This window comes from Denticeps clupeoides, chromosome 13 (assembly GCF_900700375.1).
Source record: "Denticeps clupeoides chromosome 13, fDenClu1.1, whole genome shotgun sequence".
In the NCBI taxonomy this organism is placed as follows: Eukaryota; Metazoa; Chordata; class Actinopteri; order Clupeiformes; family Denticipitidae; genus Denticeps; species Denticeps clupeoides.
In genome coordinates, this window is record NC_041719.1 from 3578896 (window position 1) to 3600743 (window position 21848).

General features: G+C 46.9%; 3 protein-coding genes across 6 annotated transcripts; all 3 read right to left on the reverse strand.

The window, feature by feature from the left end:
• Positions 1 to 589: 589 nt before the first annotated feature.
• On the reverse strand, positions 590 to 6113 carry meis3 (myeloid ecotropic viral integration site 3). 3 transcript variants are annotated; one of them, XR_003751692.1, is made up of 12 exons: positions 5484 to 6113; positions 4436 to 4575; positions 4181 to 4355; positions 4033 to 4083; positions 3815 to 3865; positions 3378 to 3717; positions 3148 to 3293; positions 2838 to 2914; positions 2538 to 2596; positions 2360 to 2446; positions 1142 to 1631; positions 590 to 1063 (listed from the first exon to the last, which is right to left on the reverse strand). XR_003751692.1 is itself a non-coding variant. In XM_029000901.1 (12 exons), exons 1-12 carry the CDS (start codon positions 5493 to 5495, stop codon positions 1441 to 1443), a joined length of 1248 nt encoding a protein of 415 aa, XP_028856734.1. In that variant the 5' UTR covers positions 5496 to 6113; the 3' UTR covers positions 590 to 1440. The 3 variants fall into 3 exon arrangements, 2 of the variants coding, with proteins under 2 accessions (XP_028856734.1, XP_028856733.1); XM_029000901.1 differs by having other exon boundaries at positions 590 to 1631; positions 3378 to 3486; positions 3568 to 3717; XM_029000900.1 differs by having other exon boundaries at positions 590 to 1631.
• A 7577-nt stretch (positions 6114 to 13690) lies between these two features.
• Positions 13691 to 17269, reverse strand: prss16 (serine protease 16). 2 transcript variants are annotated; one of them, XM_029000609.1, is made up of 12 exons: positions 17136 to 17269; positions 16561 to 16703; positions 16262 to 16361; positions 16022 to 16151; positions 15794 to 15917; positions 15637 to 15714; positions 15491 to 15538; positions 15122 to 15406; positions 14639 to 14780; positions 14354 to 14539; positions 14102 to 14253; positions 13691 to 13885 (listed from the first exon to the last, which is right to left on the reverse strand). In XM_029000609.1, exons 1-12 carry the CDS (start codon positions 17209 to 17211, stop codon positions 13826 to 13828), a joined length of 1524 nt encoding a protein of 507 aa, XP_028856442.1. In that variant the 5' UTR covers positions 17212 to 17269; the 3' UTR covers positions 13691 to 13825. The 2 variants fall into 2 exon arrangements, with proteins under 2 accessions (XP_028856442.1, XP_028856441.1); XM_029000608.1 differs by lacking the exon at positions 13691 to 13885 and having other exon boundaries at positions 13927 to 14253.
• On the reverse strand, positions 17011 to 21837 carry ech1 (enoyl CoA hydratase 1, peroxisomal). Its single transcript, XM_029000610.1, has 10 exons — positions 21689 to 21837; positions 20980 to 21148; positions 20803 to 20891; positions 19402 to 19526; positions 19177 to 19225; positions 19042 to 19106; positions 18886 to 18956; positions 18613 to 18684; positions 18382 to 18532; positions 17011 to 17788 (listed from the first exon to the last, which is right to left on the reverse strand). Exons 1-10 carry the CDS (start codon positions 21720 to 21722, stop codon positions 17684 to 17686), a joined length of 930 nt encoding a protein of 309 aa, XP_028856443.1. The 5' UTR covers positions 21723 to 21837; the 3' UTR covers positions 17011 to 17683.
• Between the last annotated feature and the right edge of the window lie 11 nt (positions 21838 to 21848).

A 21848-nucleotide genomic window follows, 5' to 3' on the forward strand; every position in this document is an offset into this window, starting at 1 on the left:
AAGAAATTATAAACTTGCAATTGTTGATTCTAACACATACAGTGCATGGTATGAACTCTAGATTGCCATGTCCTGACATTTAGTATAATTATGAATATAAATTATTGATTATTAATATGATTGAACATTGATTGTTGTCACAGTTTAGATTCCAGCTTTTGGGAAAGGGAGAAACATGTTAAATGTTCTGGTACTAAATGAGGGTGAGGACAGGAAAAGCACTTAAAGAGGCAGGGCTTGGGGTCAACACAGAGGGTCACCGAGATTGACCACTTCCTGTTAGCCTCTACATGAACTCTGACCCCTGCTGCAGGCTGTATCCATCACGGTGGGTGGGGGTGGTGAATGAATGAGAGAGGGACTGGAAACAGGAGCTGGAATTCTGCATAGTGCTTAATTAAAGCAGAGCGATGTAGATATTCTGTTGTGAAATACGTTGCATTTTTAAATATAAAAGAAATGTAATAATTATACCAATGTTTCGGTGAAGTTTTAATACTAATTGTTAACCTCCAACAGCCATTTGTGGTTAAATTTGAGTGTCTTATACAACAGAAATATTGTAAAATAAGTTAAGATGTTCATGGCATGATATTACAGAGGTAAGCTTTTATTCAAACGTTGGACAACAAAACAGAAAGCCAACTTCCAAACAAACAATCCAACCAAAAAATCTCATGCCACATGTGGCACAATAAAGTTCACTCAAATTTTACAATTTACAAGGAGTGTCTCATACGTATAAATACAAAAATAGATTTAACGAACAATAAAAAATTTAATTAAATAAGATGAGCTCGGGTGATGATTTGGCCAGAGAAAGTAAAGTGTTGCAGAGGCTGCCTTGGGACGGCGATGCTACCGTTTGGCGGATGTGGCGCAGTGCGGAGGCACAGTTTCAGAGCGCCGCCCAGACACACACCAGCCTCGGCCGTGACGGCTCCGGGTCCGACCCAGCTTGCCGTCATCTGACCGTTCAGCTTCGTGGATGGAGGCCTGGGTGTGGGGGCCTCTGGTCTGCCCCCACCCCCACCAGGGAACACGCCCACTGCACCCGAGGCAGCTGAGGAAGACGTAGATGTGAGTGTTTGACCGTAGCAAACGCTCAATATTCAAGTCCAGATTTAAATGCTTTACACACAGGTTGAGGATAGGCTCACTAAGGAAGTGACTCGCTGAGCTTCACAGGATTTGCTTAGTGACACTGCACCGCTGCACATTGGTGACCAAATGGAGGCTAACCAAACACTGAAAGACATTAAATAAAAAAAAAAAAAAGTGTGGAGGCGCCGTGTTGAGCACGAGCAGAAGAAAGAAAGGAGGAGAATATTCAGCAGGATTATATCATGTTATGGACGCCGTCACTGCATTGGCGGCCACCTTGTCACGGACAACACAGAGTGACATGCTGAGGCAGTGGTTCCAGAGTCTTTATCACTCTCAGTGGGCGTGGATGTCCAGGCCTTGCCCTATGAGGGGTTCGGCAGGGTGCGGGTGAGGGGGCGGGTGTAGCAGCATGGCCGGGTGGGGGCCGGGGTACGGGTGGAGTGAAGGGGCGGAGTGGGAGTAGCCCGGCTGAGGCAGCAGAGCCCCGGGGTAGTCGGTGGGTAGAGAAGGCATTCCCTGAAGTCCTGAGGCAAATTATAATAAAACAATTTATTATCATCACCAGTATTCTATTCTATTCATTTTAGCGTAATAAACAGTTTTTAACACTTAAACAAGCAGACTATTGTGGCATTCGTGCTAAAAAAAATATTTTAGAATTCAAATAATATAATATTGGGATACTAAATTGAATTATTTTACAAACTATAAAATCCCTATTTTTATTTACTTAAATGTGTCAGAAATGTACATTTATCTACATATGTTAATTTTAATACAATTTTCAGTGCACACAGGGTGGTAGTAGCCTAGTGGGTAACACACTCGCCTATGAACCAGAAGGCCCAGGTTCAAAACCCCACTAACTACCATCGTGTCCCTGAGTAGGACACTTAACCCTGAGTGTCTCCAGGGGGGGACTGTCCCTGTAACTACTGATTGTAAGTTGCTCTGGATAAGGGCGTCTGGTGGCCTAGCGGTTAAGGAAGCGGCCCCGTAATCAGAAGGTTGCCGGCTCGAATCCCGACCCGCAAAGGTACCACTGAGGTGCCACTGAGCAAAGCACCGTCCCCACACACTGCTCCCCGGGCGCCTGTCATGGCTGCCCACTGCTCACTCAGGGTGATGGGATAAATGCAGAGGACAAATTTCACTGTGTGCACCGTGTGCTGTGCTGCTGTGTATCACATGTGACAACCACTTCACTTTTTTTTTTTAAATAAAGGCTTTGCTTTTCGCTCCCGCTACTCACCTGCAGTACGAAGGCTCAGGTGTGACTGGCCCTCAAGTCCATACCCCCCTAGTGCCGCCCCGTCCGGGCTGTATGGGCCACCCTGACCTGCACAATCGCACAAACACACACTGAGCGACCTGGGCGCGCCCGGCCTGACCAGCGGGAACAGAGCGACGCGCCGGGCGCGGTTCCTCACCTGAGCGGTTGGACTGATCGATCATCGGCTGGACGATCCTGCGTCTGGCATTAATAAACCTGTTCGGAGAGCAGGGAGGACGAGGTGAGTCAGAGAGGGGCGCATTGACCCGATTTTATCGCTCTGCCGATGGACGGCCGATTTTACAACATCTTAACCTGTCACCAGGACAACATAAATCGTCATTACGGCAAAAGGAACATCGACCGGCGCCGTGATAATTGATTGGGGGGGGGTCAGAGCGTATGGGGATTACTGGCGCGCACAAATTCCTTATTGATTATCTCGCCGGGCACTGACCAGTTGTTGACCTGGAGGATGGTGAGGCCCGTGTCTTGTGACAGTTGCTTCTTCTGCTCCTCTGATGGGTACGGATGCTGTGAAAGGAGATTGTGAAGGAAAGCGAGTTCAAACGAAAGACCGTTTCGTATGTTGACACGACATATGTTGGCGCGTGCAGAACTGGAGCGGAAGGTACGTTGGGGGGGGGGGCAGCCTTGGGGCTCAGCTCATGTATTTTTAATCTGCCGTAATGTGCCGCTCGCCCACGCCGCTCCATTAAGTGCTAATTAGCAGCGGCTCGTTGCCACGCCCACTACATCCAGCTCACCGATAGGTGCTGGAACAGCCACGCCCTCATGATGTTGGTGGCGACTTTGGGGAAGATCCCCCTCTTCTTGTTGTTCCTGCGGTCCCTGTCGGCCTCCTCGTCCTCTCCTGGGCTTGGGGAAGCCACGCCCCCATCCAAACCGTCTCCTGCGGCAGAGGAACGTGGCAGCGTCAGGACCGCGCGGGCGCGTGCGTTCGTCTTTACGTACGCGGCAGGGTGTGTGCGGGCACCTGCGTCGCTGCAGTTCTCGCCGCCGTGCGAGTTCAGGCCGCACAACATACCGGGCGTTCCCGAGGGGGTGGACACACAGTCGTCCGGGTCCTGCAGCCAGGCCTGGTTCTGGAGGGGGGGACGGGACATTGTTGGAACCACAGGAACCGCCGCTGGACACAAATTCCGCCACGGGTCCGGACCACCCACCTGTTCCGACAGGCTGGTGCAGGAGCCGGTAAAATCCTCCATGTCCGATTTAGAGCCGCCCTCCCGGTCCTCCAGCACCAGGTCCGTGGGCATCTTCCCCTTCAGGCACGTGATGTAACGGTGGCAAAAGTTGTCGCAGAGGTCGTGAACCTGGCAAAAGGAGTATGTATTGGACGAAAATGATTTTTTGCCGCAGAACTGACTGAATTCCAAAAAAAAATAAAAAATAAAAAAACGACGAGCACACCTTCTCCAGCTCCAGCAGGTGGAAGCGCAGGACCTGGATGGCCTGGATCATCTGGGGGAACACGGAGGAATAGTCACACATCTGGCCGCTTGTGAGATGAATTATTAAGATCAGACATTTATCGGCGAGCTCATTAAGAGGTCGCTCAGCTAATAAATTGCTCTGTGAGCAGCTGGCCACTGTGTGTGTGTGTGTGAGAGTGAGAGAGAGATACACACCAAGTTGTCCAGTTCTGGATTGGATGAAAAGATTGGTTTCTCTGATCGGATCTAAAAATAAAAATAGAAATAAAACGTTTTATTGGCCTTTCGGACACTCGGTCGTCACTGCTGGTAAAAACCAGGGCCGCTGGGAAGCGTCCTTCACCTGTTTGGCGAAGGCGGCGATGTCTTCATTGAATGAATCGGAGGAGCAGACGTCACTGTGATTGGCCATGCCGCCCAGGTGGGGCGGAGCTGAGAGGGAGGCGGAGTCGCGAGGCGAGCAGGTGGCCAGCTCACACTTCTCAAACACCAGCGCCAGCAGGGGGAACAGGGGGTGGCTTCAGCGCGGAAACACGCAGCGTTAGCAACGGACACGCACTTCATAGGGCAGGAGGTCAGAGGTCACGCAAGGACTCACCCATAGATCTGGTCACGGTGGTGTTTGAGGGAGTCCGGCACAGCGTGGCTGTAGTGGGATGGTGGCAGTGACCTCATCGCCTCCCCATAACCCCCCACGGGTATGATCTCTGACCCCGGGTACTGCACCAGCTCCTCATACTGGGTAGAGACAGAGAGAGACCAGCTTTGGTTAAACTAACTGAAAGATGAGGTGTGTGTGTGTGTGTGTGTGTGTGTGTGTGTGTGTGTGTGTGTGTGCCAGATTAAACAGAACTGTTGTTTGGGGCTAAACTGCAAATTTTCCCTCCTCCTTCGTAAATGGAAGCCTTTGATGTGAGATCCTTCTGAGCTCGGAGCGACATTCACCCAGGGACAGCTCACGCAAAACAAACTCCCTCTTACTTCCAGGCGCGCGCGAGCGGGCGGAAGAAAGTTTCAAAAAAAAAAAAAAAAAAGAAGAATCTGCAGACGCTTCACTGATATGAAATAAAAAAAAAATCTGAAACTCTTCATCTCACCCAAAATTTTCAAAAAAAAAAAAAATCTAGTGTAAAATCTAGAACTTTTAAACGGAACTGCACGTGATTTACAGAATTACCCATCTTCTGCAACGTAAAACCCGTCCTGTCGCCCTTTAACGTAATTATGTCGATATTTGTGTGGAAAATATAAAAAATAACTGGGGGAAAAAAAAACATATTTAAATTCGTTTAGCGGATATTTACGTTTTACACGCGATGTGTCTGGACCGTGTGGGGACAGTTTAGCGCGACGGCGACATGAGGACAGTTGTCGCCGTTGGTGATGGAGGACGCGACGGAACCGCCGACTCGCTGCAGCACAGAAGTTGACCTACATACCGACTCCGCTCCTCCATCCTTTTTATTATTTTTTTTGTACTTTAAGGAATCTGCGCGGATCCGGGAGTCTCCCTCCGGGAATTCCGCCTTCCATAAACCGGCACTTCCTACCGGTTCCGGTACGGGGCTGGGTGGGGTGGACACACACACACACACACACACACAAACACACACACGCACCGACTCCGCCGAAACAAAGACCCCTACCCTCTTATCCATGCGGCTCGGGGGCCGTTCCTGCGTCCGGCCTGGGGAGGTGAGAGACGGGGACACCGCAGTCGGAGGCGCGGCGCGACACAGGGGGAACTTCGCGCGTTTTCAAGCGCACATGGCGACGCCCGTTCGGGACCGCCCGTTCGGGGGCGACGAGTGCACCGGGAGGGTCCGAGCCGCCGTCCAGGCCCCTGCGCCCGATGATCGCGCCTCCTCCGCCGGGCCGCTGGAGAGATGCTGTCGCCGGGTGCGGACGGAGCGGAGTGCGCCACCGCCGGAGCCGCGGCGGGTCTTTAAACCTGCGAGAGGGCGGGGTCGGGGGGAGAGATGGAGAGGTGGACGCTGGGGGTTGTTTGGTAGGGGGGGGTCAAAACGCGACGGGGGCGCGCACCCCCCCTCCTTATCACAGGCGCATTACAAATGCAGACCCCCTCGTTTTATCTCAATGGCACGCTCGGCTTGCACACACACACACACACTTGCCTCTGCAGCCACCCAGGCCCGTTCAGCGGCGACAACGCGCGGGTTTTCCCGGGTCAGCATGTTCCGCCGTCCGCGGGCGCGACATCATTCGCTGACGGTCGCCATCATGACGCGCCGGGCCGCGCCACCGTCCGTCCAGCGCCTGCGCGCCCCCGATGCGCGCACACGCCTCCGTGTGCGCGCCTCGTCCCGGCGCCGACGGAGCGTGTAGGGCTGGCCACGTCATTAGACGCGCCAAAATGCCGTACAATTTACACCCAGGGCCCGCTTATACTCATATCGTGTTTTAAAAGTATATTTAATAGATAGATAATGATATTCATTAGTTTCCACGAAACAACGACGTGACGTGAAACAACGACGAGACTCTGTTCTCACGTTGTTCTCTGAGCAGCAATACAATAATTTTTGCTTGTAGGAGATCATTCATTATTTTACATAGTTACATATTATTACCATTCTCACCACTTTTAATCGGTAGTAGTATTTGTGTTTTATAACAGTCCCATACTGAACTAGTTCACATTTACATTTTGAAATTAGTTTCACTAATTTAATGATTTTGTACGGTAGTGTATATTAAAAGTATTTCAATTTAATATTTATTTGACCCAGCAAATTTCATACTTGAAAAAGGGTCGGAAATATCTTGCAAGAAGTATCTTGTACATATTCTTCACACACTGTGTGGACACCACAAAGACCCAGGTGACAGAAGAGGCTTCTGATCAGAAGGTGTTCGGTAGCTGTCATTGTCACCGATGAGTAGATAGTGGGCCTTAACCAAAAACTATCCATCCAGCTGCTCTCTGGCCACTTTCTGAAGCTAAAACACCTTTATGCAGAGTCCATAGCAGGGCCCATCACTCCATCATCAGCATCTTCTTTACTAATTACTCGCAGGAGAGGAGCATAAATAACTTACAATATACACAGTGAGCAGGCAGTAATGGCGTAATAGCAGCTATAATGTCTTTAATTGTTCTTTAGTGACCAGCATTGTTCTTTGCCTTTTAATGATGTGACAGTTTTTTCTTTTCTTTCATTAAAATGTTTTATGGTCAGGGTGTCAGCACCTATTTAAGAGTCGAATGTAAAACTGCTTCGGAATTTGTAGGGGGGGGCGGCAATGTGTCCGTGTGAATTTCAAAAAGAAAAACAGTCACAGTTCCGCTGAAGAGCAAACTTCGGCGTTGTGTTGTAAATTACTCTGAAGTGACATAATAATTATTTCAAACGTCCCTCTCGCCCCTCGCCCACCGCGAAGCTCCGCGGGCGGCCAGCACTTCAATGGCCGCCGCCTTGAAAGCCACGCTGGGCCGGACCGGGCAGGGCAGGGCACCCAGCTCCATCTGGAGTTGCCACGACGGTCGTTTTCACGCAGGAAATCAGCGAGCATGCGGACCACTTGAATTATACTTTTATACTTAAAGCACCTTTTTTTAAATCAATGTATAACATTAAACGCCGACTTGGAGAAACCGGTTCACTTCGCGCGATTTGCACATTTTAGGAGGCGTGGGATCTTACCCCGATCTGGCAACGCCGCGGTAACCCCACCAACCTGCGCCTTTTTAACGCGGCGGGGAGGGAGATGGGGGGTCACTCCAAACGGCAATGATCACAGCGAGAAACGGGTTTAACAGCGACCCAGCTGCGTGCACCAGGGCAGCAGTGGAGCGGAGCTCTTTGAACCCTCACTGTAAGGCCCGATGGCCACGGTTTATTCCCGTTTTCACGCGGAATCTAGTTTATAACAGTCACCGGGCAGCATTGTTGTAAAATTCACGCGACAAGGACTCATCTACACTTGTGCCATTTATAAGGCACCCTTATTTTTGGGAAGTGATTATCATTGTGAAACATTACAGCACAGAACACGGTGACACAACGAAATGTGTCCTCAGCATTTAACCATCACCCTTGGTGAGCAGTGTGCAGCCGTGACAGATGCCCGGGGAGCAATGTGTGGGGACGGTGCTTTTGCACGGTGGCACCTTGGCGGATCGGGATTCCAACCGGCAACCTTCTGATTACTGGCCCGCTTCCTTAACCTCTAGGCCACCACTGTTAACCATGCTATGTTTATTATAGCATATAATAAGGTCTAAGATTAATTGATGTAAATGTTGTAGCAACCATTGCAACTGGCCAAGCAGGATTTCACCCGCACAACTATCCTGAACAGCCCACTCGACTGTCGAGACCATCGTTACCGAAGTAAAACCAGCACCGACCATCATTCATCAGCATCCAGCAGGGTTGCTGGAGGTCACCAAAGTGTCAGTGATCACGCTGTGCAGAGGATCAGCTTGTTTTCAGTAGGTCTCTGCACCAGTTTGTCAGTCACTTTTGACTGAAATTGTTACTATCAGCAGTCAGTGCCAGGGTGTGCGTGTTGAATTGTAGTAGAACAGACTCTGGGTAAGTAATTTGAAAATAAGAACTCGTTTAATGGGACGTATATGTGGCTTCAATGGGTGTCATGATTTGTCTCAGATGGTGTTCAGCCGGTTTCGCCAACAAATGACTGTCAGCTGAGCTGTAGTGTTCTGGTGACATGACATGCATAACGGCAGCTTGGAAAGTGGACACTTTTGACGTTGCACACACATGCATTACTGTATTAATGTGTTCTTAATAGACAATTACTGAGTGATCGACACAAATACACACTTTTATTTGCGAAAGAGTACCACAAACACTCTTGTTAATGTTTTATTTTCAGCATGTAAACTCAGAAGCCGCAATTTGCTGATATACCGTATAAGTATTTTTTAGTGTAATCTGAGATCTGGTGGGTCACTGGTGCCTCATGAAGTGTGGACAGTGGGCATCTCTGGGGAAAGGGACTGATCTTACCGATCTACATCTGATGAATGCAGCCCAGAGGGACAGGCATTTTCAGTTCACCGCATCCCCCCCACGTGACCCGGCTCTGGGGTCACTTTATTTACTGAGGTCTGCAGGAACACCTTGCATGTTCAGTTCGTAACACTGTTGGTTTTACGAGAAAAATGAGAAAACCGCCTGAAAATTGTTGGTTCATCATGTAAAAGGCTGCGAAAATCGAGAAGTTAACCTGAAATTTGCTGACGCCGCACTTTCAGCGGAACGTTGTCAAAACACACTTGCCAGCCATCAGCAGCTTTTCAGATTGACGGAGGGATGCAAAATGACAATCAATTCCCAGCTGCAGAGAGAGAGAGAGCCATTAGTGTTTTAATCAAATCAATCTAATCTAACCGACCTGGAAGTCCTCCGTACGGACGCACAAGTGCGCTGTGTAGCGGTAACGCACCGCGGGGGCCGGGTTAAAGCCACCATGGCCACACACAGGCCGGGGCGACACTGTTGTCATTAAGAAAAAGTGGACATCGGTGACCCCAGCAAGACCCCCAGTGCACCATGGGACATCAGGGAAACAAGAGCTGCACATCAGAAGGGGACCACTTTCCAAAGAGAGGGAGGAGGAACAAGCTCGAAAAGGGACAAAGCGCCTTTATTAAAAAGCTTTTTAAACCATAGGTTATTTCTATGTTTACAAATAATTGTTAAAAGCAACAAAAGTAGCAATATGGGAAGAAATTTATATAAGTTTATAAGCATATTTAGGCAAGTGAGAATAAGGATAAAATATATTTTTATTAACTAAAAAACAAAAACACAAACAGCTGTAACTTAAAATGCAGTGATAAAAAGCAAAGGGTTCTGCAAACAACTAAAAATGGCATTCCCACTATATCTCAGTCATAGGCATACGCAGAGTGTAGATAATGTATTAATGTCAAAAATGTATGATGTTTCTGGTCCATTTAGGGCCTATTCTAAAATCTTTTCTTAAATGGTGAGCCCCACTGTTCTTGGAGGAAGTCGTGAGATATGTCCATGACCTATTATTAAATGACATATAATCCAAAAAAGCAGCAGAGCAATATGACCTCAGTACACGGGTAAAAAAGCATCCAGATGTTTGAGTGATGCCCAGTTGCTCCCTGCATTATTTCTCTCTTCCACATTTTTGTTGCTACACAGAAGGAACGAATGCTGTGGTAAAATTTGCTCTGAGAACAAAAAATGGAATTACGAGTAATAATGCCTCCTCATTAACATAAAACATCTGCTAGAGGCACCAAAAAAACGTAATAAAGTGCGGGAAAATGAGAGCAGCGTTGACGCTGTTCCGTCATTCTCTGTTCTGTTTAATGCCGGAAGCGGGATACCTGCAGGCCGTCTGTTCTCCTCCGTTCTCCTCTGTTCCTTCATTCCCTCTCCCTTTCATCCCATTTTTCCTGAACCACCTGGGCCTGCAAAAGAGACGTGGCTGCTCACCCCCACCCCGCACCCTCTCTCTCTCTCCCTCCCTCCTCCCTCCCCTGGTCTCCTTACAGATGGAGATTAAGTCAGAGCGCGAGCTCCATCCGTTTCCCTGACTGTTTGTTATTAACGAGATGGATGGAGGCTTGCAGTGCCAACCCAACCCAGTGGCAATTACAGCAGCGGCCGTGATAGATGGAGGGAGGAAGGGAGGGAGGGAGGGAGGAGATGGGGAGAGAGAGATAGTGAGAGGGCATCTATCATGCCCCTTAATCTACCTGCCACTCTGTGGGGAGAGGAAGGGGAGCGAAGGAGGGAGGAGGAGGAGAAAAGTGGATTCAGATCCGCACAACAACGCAGCCTTAACACAAATCCACATCGTCTCGCTCTGTCCTGTATCCAGAAACAAAGGTTCCGATGTGGCACACGAAATGATGGATCATCTTCCTGTTAGGATGCGGTCTGGACCCAGAAAGTGTCCTGATGCAACAGAGCCTTCCCACATGAAACTGTATAATAGCTACAATGCATGTTGAATAGAAAGGTAAAGTAATCGTTCTTTAAAACTCTCTTTTATCTCGCATTGGGAGTCTGAATGTGGTTCTCATATAAATGGCGGTGATAAAATAAACTGAACAGCACGATTACAGTGCACCTCGGTGACAGGTTTCCAAGTAGCTCTGGATGATAGAGACTCACACAAACCTGGAATCGGGAATTTGGATGTTCGTAAAGTTAAAGTCATTTTGAAAGCAGGTTCAGTCTGGCTGAGCCGGCTGTTCCTGCACCTTCACAAAGCAGACCTGGTCCAGAAGACACGCTGGAAGCAGCTCTTTTGTCACCTGATTGTTGCTTCTGACTGGCGCATGTAGTTTTATTACACAGCTGATCACCACTATTGATAGTTTCCCGGTTGGGCCTGCGTGACGTTCTGCGGATTTTGTGGTGACGTGAGCAGAAGAAAGCAGGAAAGTAGCGAGAACCCCTCTGGGCTGGTTTGTAACGTATGGCCATACATTAGGCGTAACGTGATACCGTTTTTCTTCCGCAGTGTTATGAAAAAGTAATCCAAACTTCTCCACTTTCCACCTCCGCGCCCTCCCTCCCCCTTTCATCTGTCCGCTGCAGGTGAAGGATGGGATGGAGGGATTAATATGCTTCCGCCGGCCATGGGAATGATGGATGGACAGATGGAAGGACAGAGGGAGGAGGGCAGCGAGCAGCGGGACAAAGGCGAGACGCAGAGCCTGCACGGCCATAAATCCACCGGACGTTCCAGCCGGTGTCAAGGCTCTAGGAGGAACGTTCTCGCTGACCAGAAGGAACGGCACAATCCCACAGCGGGATGTGAGTTTAGTGAGAGAGGAGAGGTAAGTTAGGAGAGCAAAGTAGGAAAAAACACACACACACACACACACACACACACACACACACACACACAAAGCAAAAAGTACAAAATGTTCAGTAAGAAAGTACAAATGATTAAAGCTTTTGTACAGAATAAGAACACAAAAGTAAGGTCCTTACCTTGTACAATGTAAATTACAAATGACAGAGAATGATGTGTGTTCTAAGAGTGCAAAACTGAGAAAAAACTTTTATATGGTGATAAGAATAATTTATTTTTTCGGTGAGTATATCCTGAAAAGTAATACTGAATAAATATGTGTAGTATATGTAATATTGAAAAGTTGCCATTTCATGTTTACATTTATTAAATATTACGTGCTCATGTTATTTGTCATGATGTTATGTGTTTGAATATGTAAAAATGGTTATGTTTTACCACTGCTTGTAAAATTGACTACAATAGTAATGATTACAAATGTAAGCAGTGTAGGTCATGTTAAGTAATGTTAAGTAAATTAGTACAGAAGAAGAATTTCTGTAATTAAAATATAAAAAGACACTGAAGCTTGTGGAAATATAAAAGCAGTGGGTTGATCTCATTTCTACACCATGTAGACCGAATTAAACATTTAACATTAAAATATACCTAGCGCTGACTGCTGCGAGCTAGCAGTGAAGTGCATGAAACAGAACCCGGGTGTGGTTTCAGGCTGCACGGTGACCTGTGTGTTCAGTATTAGTGTAAATACACAATGTGTGTGTGTGTGTGTGTGTGTGTGTGTGCATTTTTGACTTGCATCTGGACACATCTGTGAGTGTTATGCTGAAGCCTGGTTAAGATCAGATAAAGAACCCCCCACCCCACCCAACACACACACACACACATTCATACTCACACTGCACTCCTCCCATCTCACTCTGTACCATTTTTCATGGGCCAGCTGTCGCCCGGCTGTGATTGGTTGTTGTGGGAGACAGATCGCCGATAGGCCCTGATTAATAGTCGTGGCTCTGCCACTTGCTCATTGATCAAGGGAACAGGCGAGAGGGAGGGAGAGAGGAGAGAGGGGGTATAAAGCATGCATGCCTTCCTCTGCAGTTCTGTTTCCATGCTGCAGATACAGCATGCAGCACTTCATTCAAATTAAATGTAGTTTTTGCACATTTGCAATTAGTGGCAAAATGTGAACGAGTTAAGAAGTTTTGTTTTTGATGAATAAGTACAGTGTGTGTGTGTGTGTGTGTGTGTGCAAGAGTTATCTTGGAACCTGAGTGTTTGTAGGCCTACAGTGAGAAGTATTTGTGAGTGTGTCAGTGTGTGTGGGAAGGGCGGGGGATCTGATTGAGCGCTCTCACTAGGGGGGTCAGTGGTGGGAGGTCGTGACCCTTGTGACCCCAGGGAGTGGAGATCATCAATCAGAGAGGGGAGGACATCCCCCATATGCACACACAAGCCTCAGTTCACTGACACACACTCACCAGCCCTCACACAAATACAAATCACATACACACACACACACAAACACACACTGGCAAAATCATCCCTTCCATTCCTCTGGGAAACAGATGGCCTTGTGACAACCACTTCTTCCTTGCTTTCATAACACACACACACACACACACACACACACTACTAGCACCAACAAGATTCAGAAACACAAATCAGAAAAAGCAGAGAATCCTGAATGCATTCACATTCATTACTCCACAGACTATTAATATACTGTATACTATATTATGATTCAGTATATATTATCATTATACTATGATTATAAAGAAACAAATATTATTCAGATGCACACAATGAAGACATTATAGATTAAAATGAAAATGTAAAGAGCTGAAGAACTGGATATTTTATTGTTTTATCAGGAGGAGTACTCATATTCTGAGCTCAACTCATGCAGTGCCCTCTACTGGACAACAGACCAAGAACGTCAAGTCACCAAAGTCGACTCCACAGTGATTTTTAATGTTTTATTATTATGGTTTCAGCTTGTAATGCAACACACTAAGTAAAACGTCGTATAAATATAGATTTAATTGCACCAGTAAATATTGCAATTTAATTCTGTCTGCATTTCCTGCGGCAAAACAAACACACATTCTGACAGTAGCATTTGGTAATATAGGCAGAAATGTCAGGTTACTCATACGAGGGAATCGGAGACTTGGACCGTGATTGGTTAGTCCACATTCTCCCATGATGCACTCTTCAGCCACATGGCAACATGCCTCTCAATCTCCTGTGATAAGATAAAGAAGATGATGTGGATCTTGTTAGTGTTGGTGATATCTATCGTGTCACTGTCTGTGTGACCTGCCCTCCTGAATCCCCCTCCTAGTTAAGAACAGACATAATTATCATTTCTGAGGGGACGGGGGTGGGGTCTAAAACCATTGGCCTCCAAATATAAAACAAAAAGGATGCAAAAGCTAATCTGGAAGGTAAAAAGGGAAACCTCTTTGGCCAGGCGGAGCGTGGGCCGGTCCGTGACGTGTGCCGAGTTCATGTCGGCACAGTGGGCAGTGTCTCTGACCACGATGGCTCTGCTCCTGTCCACCGCACTGCTGTTGTGAACAATGCTCAGCTTGGACCAGGGGTCAATCACACCTGCACCATACAGAAAGGGCGTGTCACATGTCACAAAGGCCCCATGGCTAGTTATCAAATTGACAAATCACATTCGTTTACTCTACTTTACACCACTGACCATTGACATAGAGCACCCTGCAGGACCGGGGATGAATGTCACCATAGTAACGGTTGGTAAAGGCAATGTTGTTGAACAGTATTTTAGGAGGGATGCCAAAAAGCTGGGTACAAAGCTCCGCCTCCAAACTCAGAGTCCAACCAGGAATGCTTGAGAATGGGCAGGAGGAGTCCTCGCACGTCTGAACTGTACAAACACATAATAGAATGTTTGTGTGTGTGTGTGTGTGACTGAATCAGAATCAGAAAACTTTATTGCTTAAAATTGCTGCACATGTGTACTTACAAAAACCGAACTCGGTGCAGGTTTGGTAAAACCACTGCCTGTAGCCCGACTGGGCCACACTGTCACTGGTGTTTCGCAGCTCCGCAATGGTCCGAGCACGAGACACGTCCAGACACGACCTCCCCATTACAGCCTGGTACACCTGAATTACAGAAGTAGTTAAATAAACTATGTTAGCACTGCAACAAGGGGTTCTGTGCTTAATAAGGCACTATATCTTCAGTAATAAATATAATACAATTTTCTTACACAATATAACACGATATAGCATAGAAATATTTTAATTAGAATGTGCAGAAACCTATTGCTCATACTTTTCAGCTAGTGCCCCCTGCTGGTGGAAGTCTCCGTATTACATAATGAATTACATAGTGCAGATATGTGTATATTTTAAACCAGTGGCACGATTTTAATCTTGAATCAATGCAATGATTTAATACTGGTCTGTCTCTCAGGTGCATTTTTGCCCCCAGACTCACCCACCTCCACCAGTTTGACCAAACGGCTGTATGACCCCTCTGGCTCCTCGTGGGCCGTGTTCTTGCTGGTCATTAAGGTGCAGATTGCAGCGATGCTGATGGGAGCCCCAACCTCATTGTACTGCACCGTTCCCATGACAATGTCCGCCAGGCTGCGGACAAACTCGACCTGGTCATCGGGACTCCGGGGCGTCTCACAGCAGGTGAAATCCTTCCGGACCCGCGTCTCGTTCCCAGCCTTCAACACCGCGACCACAGCAGCGAAGGCCTCCGATACCGCTGACAAGCACTGGGAACCGGGTTCAACAAACACGTCTGCACCATCAGCGGGAGATTTATATTCCTGTGTTTGTTAATGCATTTACACCAATACCTTATCAGAGCCGCCCACGCTCTCATCCGTCAGACTCTGAGCAACGACCTGAAATCATCCCTTTTTTTTATTTAATAAGACACAAACAGTAGCAAATACACAAACCAGATGTAGTTTTATTTTTGGGCTTCAGATTGGAGACGTACTCGGTTGTAGGCGGAGAAGTCCAGCTGAGCTCGGACAGGGGCTGAAGAGGCCACTGCGCCGTAGAAGAGGTGTGGAAACTGGAGGGCGCATGCACACAGCCATGTAAAGAATGTTCTCAGACCTTCCACACATTCGATCAGGGTGTGAAAATGGTACCTTGCCCCGTAACCAAGCAGACAGAGCCCCGGCATAGGAGCCCCCAAAGCTGATCCAAGTGTTCCAGGGTGAAAGGTCATATCTGCTGGAGATGTGCTGGTGGAATTCAGCTAGGTCCGCCAGCCTGGGACACAGAGTGAGAGAGAACAAACTTGGCACCTACGGATGCAATGCTCTTCTACTCACAAGCTCTTTATCTTTTAGTAGAATTTATTCCTCATTTCTCACGCTTGTTGGCTGGACAGGTCGGAAAGGTTCTCCGTCTCCAGGCCCTTGGGCTTGATGCTGCTACCGTAGAAGCGATGCTCCAGGGCCACCAGGAGTGCTCCGTGCATCACTGCCATGTCCACGTGGTGACCTGCACAATGACGGCAGCACAGCGACACAGATGACAGCGAACAGCGGACTGTGGTCATGCGGCATAAAACAAACTCGATCCGACTGTGTAGTATAGTACGGAAGGTGCACCATAGAGCACAGAGAACTCTGAGAGCGGACCCTCTCCTCCAATGTAAAGGAACACAGGACCATCTGGACGCTTCCAAAACGCTTCATTCACAAAGAACTTCTGCAAGAAAAAAGGCCGCAAACAAACTATTTACAAAGAATAAAAACTCATCCAGCTACGTTATTGAGGCAGTTCGTTATATAAAGTAAATATGGATTTTTGTTTATTCTTGTGTTATTAAAACCCTAATGTCCATATTAATATCGCACTGAAAAGTTTTATGAGGACAGCGGATGACCTCTGACCTCTGCTACTTTACCTGCGGGAAGGTGTCGTCGCGGCTCCGGTCATAGTGGTCGAGCGGCTGCTGGAGGACGCCCCCTCCCACCCGGCCGACGGTCCGACGGGCACGCTGCCACGCGTTCTCGTGGGCGCGCTGCCCGATGCCCCACAGGACGCGGCCTGCAGAGCAGAGGCGCGCACGCGCATCAATTTTACTTTAATTTCAGTATCATTAAGCAGTAAAACGCACAAATCTACAAGATACTTCAAAGATGACATGTGAAAGATGACCTGGGCCCACAGTTCTGTTATTTAACACAACGAGCAACTACTGTACCTCCAAAATGTGAATATTGTGATTCTATTTCATAGTTTTAATAATCTAATGACTGGAGGTCACAGTTCTTCATCAACAACCGTAATCATCAACATAAAACAACTAAAAGAGCATATCTGACCATTGACCATTCTGAATTATGAAAACAAATGACAATATTCAAATTTTATTCATATTTGAGTGAGATTATTTGCAAGGACCATTTCAAGATTACATACAAGGTTGTAAATGTTACTAAAAATAAGTTATTTCTAATCAAAATATCAAAAAGTTACCAGCACTGGCAAAGTCCAGCAGTAGCAAGATGACGACCAACAGCATAGTGAAGTACAATTTTGAGCCCAAGAGCATCTGGAGTCACAGTATTAATGATTCATCAAGCTCAGATTTATATTCATACGAAGGTAACATTATCTGGACGCCGCGTACACACAGATCAGTTACATATCCTGTCCAAACTTTGTCTCAATTGTATTTTCAGTTTGCACCAGTAATATGTTAATGCAGTAAATTACAATAAAATGTTGTAAATGATTTCATGAACAACACATCTTGCAAACACATATACAGATGAGATGCATTCATTCAACCTCAATTCTTGGCGGATTGTGGTGTTCTACAGTTCCCATCACAGACATTACTTCTTGTATTATGAGCACATCGTTTATCATCATTATGTATTAAGAGCACATCATTTTTAGGAAACATTCAGAAGAAACTACCAACTTATGATGATTTTAAATTATGATGCGATATAATATGGGCTATTCAGAAATCATGTATATGGTTGTCCTCTCACGGGCACCAGAGAAGAATTGTGTCTCTACAGCTTAGAAAAGATCACTTCTTTAGGGCCCTTCTTCTCGATGGCTGCCTGAGCTGACTTCATGAGATCATGGGTCTGGAGCATGCTCATGTTCCACGTGGCCTGACAACAGCACACACAGAGACAGGGAAATATTATTTAACGTTCTCTTTCAGACATTTTACAATACATACACTACAGGCCAAATGTTTGGACACACCTTCTCATTCAACGTGTTTTCTTTATTTGCATGACCATTTACGTTGGTAGATTCTCACTGAAGGCATCAAAACTATGAATGGACACATGTGGAGTTATGTACTTAACAAAAAGTGGAGACCTGGCCTCCACAGTCACCGGACCTGAACCCAATCCAGATGGTTTGGGATGAGCTGGACCAACAAGTGCTAAACACCTCTGGGAACTCCTTCAAGACTGTTGGAAAACCATTTAAGGTGATGACCTCTTGAATCGAGAGAATGCCAAGAGTGTGCAAAGCAGTAATCAGAGCAAAGAAACTAGAATATATAAAACATGTTTTCACTTATTTCACATTTTTTGTTAAGTACATAACTCCACATGTGTTCATTCATAGTTTTGATGCCTTCAGTGAGAATCTACCAACGTAAATGGTCATGAAAATAAAGAAAACACATTGAATGAAATGGTGTCCAAACTTTTGGCCTGTACTATACAAGACAGGTTTATAATCTCACCATGTAGTTCAGTCCCTCTGTGACACCGTGGTCTCGGGAGTAGACGAGGTTGATCTTGGTGCCCTGCACGGCCACAGGGCTCCGTGCAGCAATCTCACCCGCCATCTCCAGAGCACCAGCCATCATGGCTTCTTTATCTGGAAACACTCGACTAGACACAACAGAGCAGGAGAACAGTTGTGGATAACAGGATAAACTACAGCGTAGTTTACATGACGACGCAACTCTCACCTGACCAGGCCGCAGCTCTTGGCTTCATCAGAGTACATCTTTCGGGCCGTGAGAGCCAGCTCGCTCACCAGGCTACCAGCATGCAGAGAAAAAAACAACAACACTTGATTCTGACCTCAGCACTGCTACCAGGAGAGGGCGCTCTCATGACACAAGTGGGACGAGTCAGCGCGCCTGGACAAACATCATTAACGGAATTAATTAGTGGTATGAGTGCGTTGTAAAGCGCATCGGTGCTCATCAGAGCTTATTTGAGAGTGAGGGAAACAGTACCTGCGGCTGCCAATCACATTGGGCAGACGTTGCAGAGTGCCAACATCAGCTGCCAGGCCGATGTCCACTTCCTGTGGACAATTTGGCAACGTTACCTCTCAACAGTCAGAGTATGAGAGGATTAATAAACTTTGGTTTCTTTGTCCTATCACCCACCTTCACCTGGAACCAGGCATCCTGGGTACACAGTCGAATATCGCAGGCCGTGATCAAATCCACACCTGACACAATTTCACACGTAAAAACCTCGATCAAGCATCATTAGTGCACAAATGTCGATGAGCATCGTACCTCCACCTATACATGGTCCATGCACGGCTACAATCACAGGTTTTGGACACTGCGAAGAGAAGGCAGAATATGCTGAACCGCACTTTAACGCATACACATTAATCAATCTACATTTTAGTTTTTTATGTCAGAAAATGTATCCAACTTCACAATAAATCTATTTACATGTATTTACATTAAAAAAAAAAAAAAAAAGTAAAAGAAGTGAAATGATGAAAACCAGACCTTTTCAATGACGGAGAAGGTTTCCTGGTACTTGGTTATGACGCGCCGCAGGTTCCATGAGACCCTGGCCTGGTCGTCTCCCTCTGGCTGGAGGATGTCACTCGCCATGTCCATCAGGTCAATGCCTACAAACAAAGATGGCCTATTAAAAAACTGTATTACCAATGAGATTGAGCTTTACAACCTTCGTAGTCTGCAGAAATATAACACTTACAGGCCTGATAGGGCTGATATCAAATTATAAATTCTGATGAATTACGGACAACATTGAGACATGAGAGGAACAAACCTGGCATAAGCCTACAGTACAGGCCAAAAGTTTGGACACACCTTCTCATTCAATGTGTTTTCTTTATTTTCATGACCATTTACGTTGGTAGATTCTCACTGAAGGCATCAAAACTATGAATGAACACATGTGGAGTTATGTACTTAACAAAAAGTGGAGACCTGGCCTCCACAGTCACCGGACCTGAACCCAATCCAGATGGTTTGGGGTGAGCTGGACCAACAAGTGCTTAACACCTCTGGGAACTCCTTCAAGACTGTTGGAGAAGCATTTCAGGTGACGACCTCTTGAAGCTCATCGAGAGAATGCCAAGAGTGTGCAAAGCAGTAATCAGAGTAATCAGTCCAAACTTTTGACCTGTACTGTATATTTAACTAGTCACTCACCTTCTCACCTATTGAGATACTACAGCCATACCAAGAGAGGTCAGTAGGTGATAATTATAGTAAACTAGGAATTGATTAGTAGTGTCCCATCGACTAAAGGACACTACAACGCTCAAGTTTATTCAAAATAATTTGGTATTAAATAAATGTTAGAAAGTAAATACAAACCAGAAATAGTAAATATATCTTACTTTAGCCTCTCAGACAGATGTTTTTTAACTGTGGAGAGATGTGCGAGGGTGGGTGGTGGAACATCTCCTGTGGCTGAACCCGCCAAGATTTACAGCTCTACTGTGCATTGCTGCACCTCAGATATAGTGTCAGAACCGGTTTTACTTCGGTACGCTGGCGATCCAGCATGGCGCCTGAATGCTATCAGCCTGCAACTGCTACCCTGCAACTTGCCAATTTTAATTTTTATTTTTTTTTACATGATAAGTTTTTGGATTAGATTTGTGTTTCTCTTCAGAGAAATGTGGAAGTCTTGCAAATCCTGAACCACCAAGGAGCCACTGAGCAAGGTCCAGTCCCCACACACTGTTCCCCGGCCGCCTTTTGTGGCTGCCCACTGCTCACCAAGGTGACGGTTATGTTGTGTGCATGGGTTTTGTTGGGCTCCACCATGTTTTGTGCTGCTGTGTATCACAATGACAGTCCTTTCCACTTCACAGCACTGTGAATGGATGGACACAGTCATGCCGTGGCATGCCACAGCATGAAACATACCCGAGGTGAAGAGTTTCCCAGCGCCTGAGAAGATCACGACGCGGCACTCTGCATCCACGGCGATCTCGTTAAAGCAGTCAACCATTTCACTGAAACAGAGAGAACGGGTTTGACATCCTGTACACAAAAAATGGAAGCCGCATGTCCTCATCAGCATTGCAGGCATCAGCCATCTACCTCCAGAAGGCCCGGCTCATGGCATTGCGTTTCTCTGGCCGATTCAGCTCCACGTGCGTGATGCTGTCCGCCGGACGGGTGACGGACAGCGTGGTGAATGAAGAGGTTGAATCTCCAGCAGACGACATGGTCCTTACAGCACCGAGGACAGGTGACCACAACCCCCGGTCTGATGGACACCCAGACAATCGGTTTATTAAAGCATATTGTTCATTTATGCACCCATCCAGAAGGCCGTACAGGGACAGCCCCACTGGAGACACTCAGTGTCCTGCTCAGGGACACAATTTCAGTAAGTGGGACTTAGTGGTCTTCCCCACTATGCTACTAAAGATCAATGGGGGCGGGGCGGCATAGAGGACAGTGAACACGGCGTGCGTGATGACGCAAAAGCGTCCCAGCGCTCAGTACCGGCCTCATACGACCTTTCACCCAGATATCAATAATCTCACTACTGAATGCTGTAGTTCTTAAATCGACAATATTAACACGCTTACAAATACAATGCAAATGTAACAGGAGGCTTTATAGAATAATTTATACACAGCAGATGTGACAGTTACAGTGTTCAGATGACACCCGGTATAATTTATAATCGATTATAATAAACCAGTAAGAGCAGTACTAGTAGTTTTTTTTGCAGCATTAAAGCTAACGGCGCGGGAAACATGGCGCTCCTGAATATAACAGGGCAGCCGCGCAAACTTACTTTTAGCGAAGGCAGATCTGATTATGAAACTCATCTGGCCTTTGACCGCGTTCTCCTGCAGCGGCTACTGGAAGTTGGGGGTCAAGGGTGCGAGCAGCGCGGCGTGGGTCGTGTTTACTGCTGCAGCCTGCAGGAGCGGTGTTGTACCGAGGCCGGAGAG

Coding starts and splice junctions, on each gene's coding strand:
- meis3 (XM_029000900.1), bottom strand. Junction 2,447..2,537: donor CGATCAGTCCAACCGCTCAG/GTGAGGAACCGC, acceptor GCGATTGTGCAG/GTCAGGGTGGCCCATACAGC. Junction 1,632..2,359: donor CCTGAGCCTTCGTACTGCAG/GTGAGTAGCGGG, acceptor AATTTGCCTCAG/GACTTCAGGGAATGCCTTCT.
- prss16 (XM_029000608.1), bottom strand. CDS start 17,211: ATGCTCTTGGGCTCAAAATTGTACTTCACTATGCTGTTGGTCGTCATC. Junction 16,704..17,135: donor GCTGGACTTTGCCAGTGCTG/GTAACTTTTTGA, acceptor TCTGCTCTGCAG/GCCGCGTCCTGTGGGGCATC. Junction 14,781..15,121: donor GTTTGGTCAAACTGGTGGAG/GTGGGTGAGTCT, acceptor TCTGTAATTCAG/GTGTACCAGGCTGTAATGGG.
- ech1 (XM_029000610.1), bottom strand. CDS start 21,722: ATGAGTTTCATAATCAGATCTGCCTTCGCTAAAA. Junction 19,226..19,401: donor CCTTCTCCGTCATTGAAAAG/GTCTGGTTTTCA, acceptor TTCTCTTCGCAG/TGTCCAAAACCTGTGATTGT. Junction 18,957..19,041: donor ATGCCTGGTTCCAGGTGAAG/GTGGGTGATAGG, acceptor AATTGTCCACAG/GAAGTGGACATCGGCCTGGC.